This window comes from Stenella coeruleoalba (genome assembly GCF_951394435.1).
Source record: "Stenella coeruleoalba genome assembly, chromosome: 1".
Lineage (NCBI taxonomy): Eukaryota > Metazoa > Chordata > Mammalia > Artiodactyla > Delphinidae > Stenella > Stenella coeruleoalba.
In genome coordinates, this window is record NC_137169.1 from 38,594,898 (window position 1) to 38,608,443 (window position 13,546).

General features: G+C 34.9%; 1 protein-coding gene across 6 annotated transcripts in view; it reads right to left on the minus strand.

Moving 5' to 3' along the window:
- Positions 1-342: 342 nt before the first annotated feature.
- Positions 343-13,546, minus strand: part of STIL (STIL centriolar assembly protein) — a 143,659-nt gene continuing 130,455 nt past the window's right edge. For 5 of the 6 annotated variants that reach the window (XM_079913263.1, XM_079913259.1, XM_079913261.1 and 2 more), the window contains 3 exons: positions 11,117-11,330; positions 9,581-9,831; positions 343-1,833 (listed from right to left, as the gene is read on the minus strand). In XM_079913263.1, coding sequence (XP_079769389.1) covers positions 1,047-1,833; positions 9,581-9,831; positions 11,117-11,330 — 1,252 coding nt within the window. In that variant the 3' untranslated portion in view covers positions 343-1,046. The remainder of the gene's footprint in view (positions 1,834-9,580; positions 9,832-11,116; positions 11,331-13,546) is intronic. The other variant, XM_079913262.1, reaches the window with a different exon arrangement.

Consider the following 13,546-nt stretch of genomic DNA (forward strand, 5'->3'; position numbering starts at 1 on the left):
TGTGATGATGGGACAGTTCTGTATGCTGATTGTGGTGGTGGTTATGCAAATCTATAAGTGATAAATTTTCATAGTTATACACCAAAAAGTAAATAAATGAGTGCAGCAACTTGTGAAACCTGAAAAGTCTGTGGTTTAGTTACTAATATTGTACCCAATGTCAATTGCTTGGTTTTGATCATTTACTATGGTTATATAAGATATTATCATTGGGGGTTGCTGGATAAAGGGTACACCTGAACTCTCTGTATCATTTTTGTAATTTTTGGGGAGTCTAAAAAGTTTTTTTTTTAAAGTGGAGAAGGATATGCTACAGCAGAGGACAAAGGAAAGTAGTCAATCTAGACATTTTTATTAAGTTCCATTAAAAAATATTAAAACATCTGAAAAACTCACAAAGTTTATAAAACACACTCATACTCAATAATTTTATTATGTGATCGCTAGTGCTGTATGTTGAAAATGTTACATTAACATCAACCCACAAGAGTGCAAAAGTTTTACTTCCACAGTATTTAACAAATATGCATCTTAAGACAACATCTATACTCCTTGTATAAAAGATCTTAAGTTACTTTTAAAAATAAAACTTTCCCCTTAAATTCAATAAGGGTTGATTTAGCTAATTTACTCAGGGTCATGATAACTTTATATTCTTTTGGTGATAATGGGTAGATGCAAAATGCTAGGAAAACAGACTTACTTTTCAAAATGTACAGTATAAAAGAGCAATTCAGATTCATAGTTGGATAGCATCTGCTTATCTAAATTTGTTGAAATAACTGATCTTAGGATTTGTTTAAAAAAAAAAAAATCCAGTGATGCTGAACACCACTATTTGAACAAAGGGCATTTAGCCCTCCTAATAGCCAGCCATCTCATAGACAATCAGGTCACTTGTTCAGCTCTTTGCCATCAGCTGCTACCAAGAAAGAGTGATCCCTAGAATGACTAGGAATTCCAAAACTACCAAAAGGCTCTGGCTTCCATAAGTATCTTCAGGAGACATCCCATCCTCATATCAGGAGGGCGGGGGAATTAAAAGTTTAAAATAATTTTGGCAACTGTCTGAGACGCTTCACATCTAAGAAGGTGCCTACTGAATTCATACTATTCATTTGCTTTAAAGTGTCAGAAGGTTTCAAACTTTCAGGAAAAATCGGAGTGTCCCTGACATTTTCTTTCTCAGGATGTTGGGTGAACTCTGCTTTTCCAGTTCGGAGTTTCACTGCAGGACTTGATTTAAGGTTCTTTAATAAGAAATCTGGGTTTTCATTCAACTGTGGTGTTGCTTTTGGCTGAACAACTTCATTTGTAATATTTCTCAATACTGGCATATCTGTGTGGGTGCCCATGGAGTCACAGTTACAAGTAGTTATCTCCCAAGCATTCCTAGAAGGCTCTTTCTGACAATCAAGTTGTTCAGCTATGCATGTAAGGTTTTGATTCGCTAAATGTTCACTCTTGGTATCTGTATTGTTTGGAGGCTCCTCTTCATCTTCACTATTGTCACTGCTTTGAATCAGTCCATATCTCTTCATGTATTTTTTGGTTGCAAATGACATGTTGTTTGGTGAAATTAAACTAAGGCCCACTGTGTTTCTGTCTGTATTAATATGTAGAAGACTAAAAGATGAGTCACAGTTATTTTGGTTTGATCGAGTGAGAGACAGTTGTGACAGCTGATTTTCATTTAAATATTTCAGAGCTATAGCATTTGCCTCCATGCTCAAATCCACACCGTTGGGGCTTAAGCCACTCATGCCAACATTAGCAAATGACATGCAGTTTAATCCAGAGATCACTGCTTCAGGGCTGATGCATGCCAACACACTGAAAGACAGAACAGAGCAGGCCATCATTTATCTTATTTTGAGTACTAAACAGTGTAATTGTAAATATGTTCCATTCTATGAAGGTAACAGTAAGTCTTCAGCTTTAAGCTTGATGGTGCTTTTTATCTGAAAGCTCAGACATCTAAGTCTTGATGATCCAGATACATTCAAGGGGTAACTATGATAACCTAGAAGGTAATCCATGATGCAAAGACTGAAAGTGGAACACAAATTAATTTTCCTAAATTTATATCAGTTATGGTTTTAAGACCAAATATAAGACCCCAAAATGTAAAGCTTTTTAATACTGGTAAAATAAAAATAAATAAAATCAAACAGAAAACACATCTGATAATATAACAAGATTTGGTGAGTAGCTCAGAATGTTACATTGTTCATAGTTGAAGAGATTCCATTTGTAATGAATGAAAAATATCAACCAGTCTCTGGATATGGACATGTGTGCGTGTGTGTGTGTATACACCAATTTTCTTTTGTTAGATATAATCCTCACTCACTTTGGCTGGTGTATCTCATTAACAGTAATCAACTGACTTGCCTTTTCCTGTATATCACATATACAATAATAGCTGCTAATTTTTATTGATGCCTTATTATGTGCTAGGCACTCTGCTAAACATTCAGTGCCTTATTTAATCCTTGCAGAAACCTTTCTCTGGGAGGTTGTCCCTATCATGTATTTCAAACTTATTCTCCATTACAACAATTCACATTTCTCTTCCCCTACTTTTCTGTTTTCTCCTCGGCACTTATGGCTACCTATATATTTAACTCACAGTTCTTATTTATAGTCTAGCTCCCTCATGAAAATCCATGAGGGCAAGGGATTTTTTGTCTCTTTCCCCCACCACTGCAGTATCCTTGGTGCCTGGAACAGTGCCTGGCACAGGGTAGGCATTCAATAAATATTTACTGAATGAATAGGTATTATTATCTTTATTTTACAGTTGAGAAAACTAAGGAATAGAGATTTTAACTAATTTCCCTAAGTTGAACAGCTAGTAACTGGCAAGCTGAGCCCAGGTCTGCCTTACTCTCTGGGACTCTATAACCACTGTTTCACTACACTGTATTCAGCAATTTGTATTTTGCTATCAGAGTTTTTCTATGCCCTAAAAATCAGAGTCCTCTGTGTACTATTATATTATATATATAATATTACAATATAGTATATTATTATTATATTACAGTCAAACAATATGCTATGACTTTCCATACCATCCAACGAAGAAATTCAGCTGTTTTATACATGCCAGCCACTGCCTGCATCCCTACCCTCACAAAACCCAAATAACTATCAGGTATTTTTATTCTCACAAGTACATGAAATTCTGAAGAAACTATTTTCAGCCATCAATATCCCCTAAAACCAGTGATGTCATTACCAAACAATGGAAGAATGTGCTTAATAATGCTGTTCTTTATAACTAACTTGGAATTCTTCCTCAACCTTCTTGGTATTTACTGCTTTGGAGACTGTCTTAATAAGATGGAAGAGATAGTACCAATCTATCTAGATATTATTCTTTTATGATATATTCATAGTGCTAATATCTTCTGAATATAAAGTCATTTTTCTACTTTCTTTGCCTATTTCCTCAAAATTATAAGCAATTTGCATATTAAATCAGACTTGTACATATTAAAAATATATCTATAGATAATATTAATGTAAATAATATGAAGGCAAATAAAAACTTCTAATTCAAAATGTTAAATATTAAGAAAAAGTAGATCTAATTTGAATTAGATCTTTTCTTTTAAACCATTTTTAAAAATTGAAGTATAGCTAATTTACAATGTTGTGTTAGTTTCAGGTGTACAGCAAAGTGATTCAGTTATTTATATATATATTCTTTTTCAGAGTCTTTTCCATTATAGGTTATCATAAGATATTGAATATAGTTCCCTGAGCTGTACAGTAGATCCTTGTTGTTTATCTATTTTATATGCAGTAATATGCATACGTTAATCCCAAACTCCTAATTTATCTCCTCCCCCCATCCCCTTTGGTAACCATAAGTTTATTTTCTATGTCTGTGAGTCTATTTCTGTTTTATAAGTAAGTTCATTTCTGTCATTTTTTTTTAGATTCCACATATAGGTGATATCATATGATGTTTGTTTTTCTCTGTCTTACTTCACTTAATATGATAACCTCTAAGTCCATCCATGTTGCTACAAATGGCATTATTTCATTCTTTTTTTATGGCTGAGTAATAATAGATCTTTTATAGAATGGTTAAAAGATCCATATAAATCCATGAAAACAATCAATACCAGTTCAAAAGGTTCTTCAAGTTTCATTGTCTAACACAGCTAGCTAGTTTCGATTTGGGGTCTGGAGGAAACACCATTACTTTGAAAACAAAACAAATCAATAATACTCAGGACAAATGCATATAAACACTAGTGTAATTAAGATGAAAAGCAAAAGTAGGCCATTCCACTGATCAAATCCTAAAAGCCTTGATCACAGATATACTATATTAGAATCTCATTAGATATACAGTCACAAAAGGATGATGAGAGTCCATTTATGTTTAAATATGAGAGTCACATGCCAACAATTAAGGGAACGATTCCAGCTTACTTAAAGATGAAAACCAACCCTGACTACTGTCCTGTTTGAATCCCAATTAGTTACCTCCTACTTATCCTACATAGGGTTTTCAACTAGAGGAAACATACCATTTTCAAGTAGAGAGCAAGGAAATAACTAGAGAGACTGCTAAGGATCTGTTTTGAATTCAAAATGTCACTCCAATTGGGAATATGCCTGTAGAGGCTGCTGCCAGTCCTCCATCTTCCCTACAATTTCTAGGTATGTCTGGGACCTTCTTTCATTGTTTTCCTGTTTTTGGACCTTCTTAATCTGCAGTGTTACGGAACAGGAAAACAGAAAGGAAATCTTCCTTCCCCTGTCTCAGCTACTCTTCTGGCTAGAAGATATGCTCCTGCAGTCCAGAACTAGAACGTGAAATAAGTTTTCACATAGGTACAATGACAAAGGTAGCTGGTTTATAGAACTAGGACAACAACAGGCATTACAAGGATTACAAAGATTACTTTTCTGGAATACCAAACTACAATTTATACACTATTTCTATAGGAAAAATGTGTCTTAAATTCTAAACAACTGCCTTATGAACTTTCAGCACACCAACTATATTATACCAATATCTGTTAAAAGATAACAACACAAGGCCATAAATACTGACAATAAGTATTACAGAGGTACTTATAAAAATAAGGCATTCATTGTAAACCTCAGTGATGACCCGAGTAGTTTGGATTTCCTTCCTTTATCAATTCATGAAGACCCACCAAATGTGGTAGAAGCAATGAGGATTCACAGATAGATAAAACTCACAATCTTGCTGGAAAGGCTATCACAAGAACATGCTATATAATTTATTAGAAACAAGGTACTCTGAGAGTACAAAACATCAATATTCTGGTGAGAGGTCCCAGAAACATTGACAAAGGAGGTGACGTCTGAGTTCAGCTTTGAAGGATAAGGATTCTGGCAAGCAGAAAGATAAAAAAGAGCATCCCAGGTAAAACTAACAGCAAGGAACTTTGCAAATGCCAAAGAGGGGTAAACTGGAATTTGGTAGAGAGTGGTAGGAGATTATACTAAAAGAACTAAGTTCAAGACAAACTGTGAAACAACGTGAATTAATTAGGTAGGCTTTAGATAGTCTTATGCTTGGAATCTCCTCTCAGCCTAAGACTACTGACAACAAAATATGACTTATATGTGTTAGAGAAATAGTTTCAGTGCAGTTTCATTTTTAATCACAATAACATAGAGAATCCATTAATAATGCATAAAATATAAATTAAAGATAATTTAAGAATTTTTGGTCTAATTTAGCACAGATCTTTAAAATGGTCAATTTTAATATAGGGTAATTATAATACAGTATGAAAATATGCTAGGTACCTCTCCTATGTGCTTCCATGATATACTATATCCTTCCTTTTCATAGCAGGTATCAGAGTATTTTATAATTGACTATTTATTTGTGCATCTTCTCCACTGAACTATAAGATCTATGAGGGGAAAGATGTCTTTCCTAGGTTATCTTGTATACCATGATATTTCTCATAGCTGGCTCACAGTAGCAGCTCATTGTATATTTATTGAAGTAAAATGAGTAAAAGTATTGGTGAACTACTAACACATATAGCTGGTAGGAAGGTAAAAATCTTACTCTTTCAGAAAGCAATGTAGTGACAGCCTTAAAATTTTCCTACCATTTGACTTAGTCTTTCTACTTCTGAGACTCTAGTCTAAGGAAATAATCCTAAACCTAAAAAATGCAATCTTGGCAAAAGGATGTTTATTATAGCAATATTTAAAATAGTAGACATTGAAAAAAATTTGACTCAGTTCTGACAAGAGGGGAAGGGTTAAGTAAACAAATACTATGCCCTACTTACTGGTTTATTAGTTCCCCACTAAAGATGATGCTTAGAAGACGTTACAACAACTTTGAAAACGTGATTATTTTCCAGTGTAAAACCAAAAACACTTTTTTGGGAGGGTATATACAGTATGGTCAAAACACAAAGCAGCAAAATATACACCACCGTTAAGACCCCACCAAAAACTTAAACAAGCAATAAGCATAGAGCAAAATAGTAAAAAAACAAAACAAAACAAAAAAACTATGGACTTTGGACTTAGAAGAGTAGGTTTAAAATTACAGGTGTGGGGTCTTGAGTAAATTGGTACTTAATTTCCTCATCTATAACACATGTATAATAATAGTATCTATCACACAGATTATTGCAAGGATTAACTGAAATAATGTTGCATAAAACTTCAGCACAGTTCCTCATACATTATGAGCACTCAATAAATGGTTGCTGTTAAAATTATTTTAGAAAAATAAAAGGAAATACAAAAGCAAAATTTTTAATAGTAAATGAAGTTGGTTGGTATGAATATGTTTTGTTTTGATTTTTTTGGCCTTGCGGCTTGTGGGATCTTAGTTCCCCGACCAGGGATCGAACCCAGGTCCTCAGCAGGGAAAGCACATAGTATTAACCACTGGACCACTAGGGAATTCCCCTGAATATGAGTTTTCCTTGTCTACTTTTCTAAATTTTCCAAGGTTTCCAAAACAAACATATTACTTTGACAATGGAAACAAAACAAACTCTATTTCCAAAGCTCTACAATATTTTACACAATTTATAACATAAAATAAAGCTTTTTAAAAAAAGTTTTCATGTGAAGATATAGCTATATCATTGTAAAATTTTAGCCAGTTTACCCCTCTATGGAAATGATTAATTTAATATATTGTTTTGAACTGAAAATAATTTTTTTCACATCAGCTTTTACTTCCTTGAGAAAATCATCTTACATGAAACTAAAATCCTATCTATGAATGTATATCTATGGATTTTTCAACTCATATAGGTAATTGAATTTTAAAAATGGGAACAGCCCACAATATTAAATGAAAATGTCTATTTTGTAATGGTAAGTAAAGAAAAATAAACAAAATTATATATATAGGAAAACAGCAACTATGTTTCCTAATTTTCTTTGGGTGTTATTAGTTCAGATGACATTTTCTTCACTTTGTAAAATTCCAACCCCGAGCATGTATTATTTTTATAGCATAAATTTATAATATAAACTGTCATTTAAATAAAGAGAAGAATGTGACTACTCCACACTGATACATCAAAAAGGCGTTACTTTCCATTTCATTATAGGCATTTAAAAACAGAATCAAGTTCATTATATACTGAAAATTTATTCATTTCAATGTTTCATACTTAAGAGATTAAAACAGGGTGGCCACTATGAAGAAATACATTACTTAGAAACTATTCCCGGGCCTCCCTGGTGGCGCAGTGGTTGAGAGTCCGCCTGCCGATGCAGGGGACACGGGTTCGTGCCCCGGTCCAGGAAGATCCCACATGCCGCGGAGCGGCTGGGCCTGTGAGCCATGGCCGCTGAGCCTGCGCGTCCTGAGCCTGTGCTCCGCAACGGGAGAGGCCATGACAGTGAGAGGCCCGTGTACGGCAAAAACAAACAAACAAACAAACAAACAAACAAACAAAAAAACTATTCCCTACAGGCAGCCATACCAAAACGTAAGGGCTCCACACAGATAGCAGGGTGATTTATGCATTTTAACAGATGTATATAGCCTCTATCCCAAGAGTATTGAAATAAAACCTTCAAAAATGCTAGACTCATTCCTACACTGGTGGTAGGCATATAAACTAGTAAAACTATTTTGGTCGGCAATGGCAACATCTACCAAAACTTCAGATGCACATATCCTTTGATCCTGCTTATTTCCAGGAATTTATCCTACAAAGACACTTGTACAAGTATATGTAGAATGATGTTCACTTAGCATTGTTTGAGATAAGAAATAAGAGATTCAGCCTAAAAGTCCATTAATAGAGAACTTGGGTTCACTATATTATAGTACATGGGCACAACAGAATATTATCCAGCTGTTTAAATGCATGAGAAAGAACTGCATATACCTATAAAGAAAAGTACCTAAGATATAACGTTAAGCAAAAACCCCAAATTGCAACACTTATCACACAGATACATACTTGAACATGCCTAGAGCATTTCTAGAAGAATACCAAAGAAACAGTTAAGAGAAATAATCTAGGAGGAGTCAGACTGAGGAGTCTGGGACGTGGGGGCTTTTGCATTCTATCTGATATTCTTGCATGTTATTTGATATTTTTTTAAATCATGAAATTGTATTATTTTTGTAACTAGAAAATGACATCAAAAATAATTAATAGAAAGCACACTAGCCTTAATAACATAATTTCCAGATTTTATCCTCTTTAAAACAAGTATGTGTTGAGGTGATCTTTGATGAAGAGGAATCTAAACAGAAGAACATGGCCAGTTGGAACTGGTGAGCAATAAGTAAGGTTCATATAACTATATTCTTCAAAACACATTTCTACAAAAAGGAATTTTTTTTTAAAGGAAATAATCTTGTTTTAAAATTTATTTACTTTGGGCTGCGTTGGGTCTTCGTTGCTACGTGCAGGCTTTCTCTCTAGTTGCGGCGAGAGGGGGCTACTCTTCGTTGTGGTACGTGGGCTTCTCATTGCAGTGGCTTCTCTTGTTGCAGAGCATGGGCTCTAGGCGTGCAGGCTTCGGTAGTTGTAGCACACAGGCTCAGTAGTTGTGGCTCGTGGGCTCTAGAGCGCAGGCTCAGTAGTTGTGGTGCACGGGCTTAGCTGCTCCACGGCATGTGGGATCTTCCCGGTCCAGGGCTCGAAGCCGTGTCCCCTGCATTGGCAGGCGGATTCTTAACCACTGCGCCACCAGGGGAGTCGCACAAAAAGGAATGTTTTTGCCTTTTAGATGGCATAACTGCATTAACTGTACATCCAGTAGCTGGCGCAGACTCCATCACCTCCAGGAAAACTTTTCCAGACATCAAAAATGAGCAAAAGCTCATTTCTCTTTCTATAAGACTCCCAGAGCATATTGTTGGCCAATATCCCTCAAGTTACTTAGGTATATAACCTGCTCCTCTACTAGAAAAATCTAAAGGGTAGAAACAATCTCTTATATTCATCATATAGTAGACCCTGAAAAAAGGATAAGCCAATTGAATTGAGTGGCAAGCTTATACCTTTTTTCATGAGACAGCTGCAATACATTTAAATTTTTCTTTATCTTTTAAAACAAATTTTAAAGTTACCTGGCATGATCCACTTTATGTACATTTTTCTTCATTTTAGTAGGAGAATCAATTTTTACTCCAAGGCTTCTTAGTTGCTTAAGGGTTGCATTAAGAACACAATCTTTGTCCACCGGTCCTGAATCATGGTTTTTTTTTTTAGTATGGTAAACATTCTGCATTCTGGTGCATTCGTGACTGATAATTACTGCTTTGGTGGATGGCTGCTCAGTTTCCTTGTGGGAGTTATTCAATAGGTGGTTCCCTTGACCCTGATGAAAAAAGAAAAAGGACATATTTGAAAAATCACTATTAACAGTCTTAGGAAACAAAAATGCAAATAATAGTGGTAAGTAATGCCAGAGAAGAGCAAAATATTATCCTGCTAAATTCTACAAAATATCAAATACATTTGCCAAGTTTTATGGAGTTTTTATAAAAGAAGCCCATCTTAATGAATGAATGATTTCATCAGATCCTACAGAAAACTTAGAATGTTTGTTCAGAATTTGTTCATTTTAAAACCAAAAGATTTAAAATCATTTGAGTAATATTTCAAGTATTTTTAAGGATTTATAGTAAATTCTTTATAAACAAAAGTTTAAAATCATGCCTTCATTTGAAAAATGATAATGTTTCAGAGTTATAAGTTTGATCTTTATGTTACTTTGAGAATTTGACTCCTCTCTTTTCTCGCTTTGAATGAGAATGACCTGTGATCCTATCTCTGCCTTCCTGACATTAAATCATATTTCATTCCCTTGAGCACACGGCTGCTAGCACCAGTCTAGGACCTAGCAGGCAAATAACAAATATGTGTTAACTCATGAATACTTAAGGCCCTATGACATATGTTTAATTAGCCTTCAATTATAAATGGAGAAATCAAATGTTCCAAAGTCTACAATTGGTAAGCGACAGCCACGGTCATTTGACCTTCAAGTCCCAGTTTACATTCTAGCTTTTCCAAGATGACTATTTCCTCCAACCAGAATTACCCCTTTTTATTGTGTATTGCCTTTGCTTACAGCACTTCTCAGCCTGTCCTATAGTTATTTGTTACTGGTATCCATGGGCTATTATCCATAGGTTTTCAAAGGCAGAGACGGTCATATTCATCTGTATATTATCCACTTAGTTCATTTTCTTATACTAAGCTAAATATTCAATAAAAATCTGCTTATCTGAACTAAAGTCAGTAAATATTATCATAAATATTCTACTACTTTCCAATTTTCAAGTTTCCTGCAAACTCTCGCTTATTTTTCTGGTACTAACTTTAGTTTGAATTTGGCATAATGTCAACATATTTTTAAAATAAGACATTTTTTCCCTGGCTATCTAAGTATCTGATGACTGGCATGCTTACAATGAGTTACTGAATTTAGGTTATCATAATTTATGAAAAGCTAAAAGAAATAAGTGACATATCATTAATTTGGGGAAAAACTTTTTATATCAAGGTCCCAATCAGTTTAAGGATAGGAAAGGCTTAACTCACATATCCTAGACTAAATAACCATCTCACAAAAGGTGAAATGCTTTACATTTTCTTACCAACACATCCTGGAATAGTTTCTGGTTATCAGATGGTTGATGAGGCAAGGGTTGCATTACTTGCTCAGTTTTGGGTTCCCCTGATGTTACAGAGCTATTAGTGGCACCCTCTGTTGGTCCACTTTGGAAGCACATGCTTACACTCTCCGCCAGCAGAGGATTTGGAAAGAATACAGGCACATCAGGTTCTTTTTCCACAAGTGGAGAAGAGCTGCTTGAAAGGACATACATATATAAAGTAAGTGTTAGTTATCAAGGTATCTTTAATGTATATTTGAAGTGCAGTAACTTTGGGAGAACGGGGTAAGACTCGGCAGCATTCTGGTTTGTACCGTCAGCTCTTAGTGGTACTAGATAAGCATTTCATCTTGATTGGCTGTATATAAATGGTTAAGATGGTAAATTCTATGTTATTTTGTTTTACAACAACAACAAAAAAACAAGCAAAAACCTTAAAAGGTTTATTAAAACAAACACAATTCCTTATACTGTCAGTCAAAGCTCTCTGAAATTTGGTAGTCAACTTGGCTTTTCAGCCAATCTCTTTCAATGCCTGTTTTATTTTATATTCTGAACAAACTGGATTACTAACAGTACTCTGAATTCTGCCCATAAATTTTGTCTACAACAGAACAGTTCTCAATCTTGGCTACAAATCAATATCACTTGTAAAGTTTTAAAAAATACAACTGTTTGGACTTCTCCCTTCAGAGATTCTGAATTGGTGAAGGGTCCAAATTTACCTGTATTTTCAAGCGCCACTGAGCCAAGACTTACTGTTCTAATGCCTTTAAATTGGCACACTCTCATCAAAATCCTATCTACTGCTTGAGGGACATTTTAAAACTTTGCTTCCTCTATGATGTTCTAAAACCTTAACTGGGTATGTCCTCTTGCTTCTTTCAACCCCCATTAGCACTTCCTTTTATCTCTTAGGTCACATATATTCTCATTTATAATATAGTTTGTTCATTGTGTCTGGGGCAAATTTCTTAATCTCTCTGGGCCTCAGTTTCCTCATTCATCAAATGCGAAAAATGATATCCACCTCCCTGAGTTGAAAAACATGAGACAGGATTACAGGAGATACAAAGTACCTAGCATAGTACCAGATAAACATAGTGGGTGCTCCATAACTGCTAGTTCTCTTCATCTCCTGCTGCTATCCCCTTGCTTCCTAAATATCACATTGAACCTTTATCTTCAACCATGTTAACTAATTTCACTTTAGTGAAAATACCAAAACTCAAATGTAGAAGCAGAAATCCAGCCTTTAGAGATTTTATGGCTTTTTGGGAAAGTACTTGTACTGAGCAGGATTTTTATCATGCAAACATTTGCAAAAGCACTTTATAAGGAGAGGCCATGTCAGTTACTGAGTTTGCCTTATACTACCTTTAGCTAAATGATGACAATAATTAGGTACTAATTCTGGTACTATTCTATGTGTTTTAAATACATCAACTCATCTAATCTTTACAATGCTGATAGGTACTACTTTCACCGTCTCCATTTATAGACAGGAAAACAGAGTCATCTAGACATTATGAGACCTGCCCATGGTCACACTGCTGTGATTCAAATCCAGGCAGTTTGGCACCATGCTCTTAATCACTCTACTATATTGCATTTTCAAGAATTTAAAAATATGTGTCTTGGTGTCTAACCTACCAAACAAAAATAAAAGCTAAAAAAGAAGACAAGAACCAAAACATTAAAGATTTCAAATTAAAAAAAATTGTTTAAAGATGATTCTAATATGGCAAGTATTAGTAGGTATGTCCAAAGCACGACTTCTTAAAAAAAAAAAGCAAGCTTGTGTCAAAAGAAATATCATCTACCACTCTCCCCTGGGAAAAAGCAACCAATTATCATATATGCTGCAAGCCAAAAAATTTATCTTTCACAAACTGCTTTAACATTAGACTGATTCAGCAAGACATCCAAAGAGGGCAGGGAACCCAGGTGGCCAGGTGCCATGTATGAATACTTAGCACTGGGAACCACAGCATGAATCAGACCAGATGTTTGGGAAGAATCTCCTAAAGAAGCACCCAAACCACCATATACCACACTGGAGATACTATTTAATCCAAGTCATATATTAAGCTGAACAAAAATCAGATTTACATCTGTTATATGTTGGAATCAACAGAGTTAGTTAATTGTCCTGAAAAAGCAATTAACTGCATTCTATCAATGAACTCAGATCTGTTTCTGAAGTTAAAAACCAAAATGGCTTGGAGATTTTTTTTTTTTTTGGATGTGGATCATTTTTAAAGTCTTTGTTGAATTTGTTACAACATTGCTCCTGTTTTATGTTTTGTTTTTTTGTCCAAGAGGCATGTGGGCTCTTAGCTCCCCAACCAGGGATCAAACCCACACTCCCTATATTGGAAGGCAAAGTCTTAACAAGTGGACTGTCAGGGA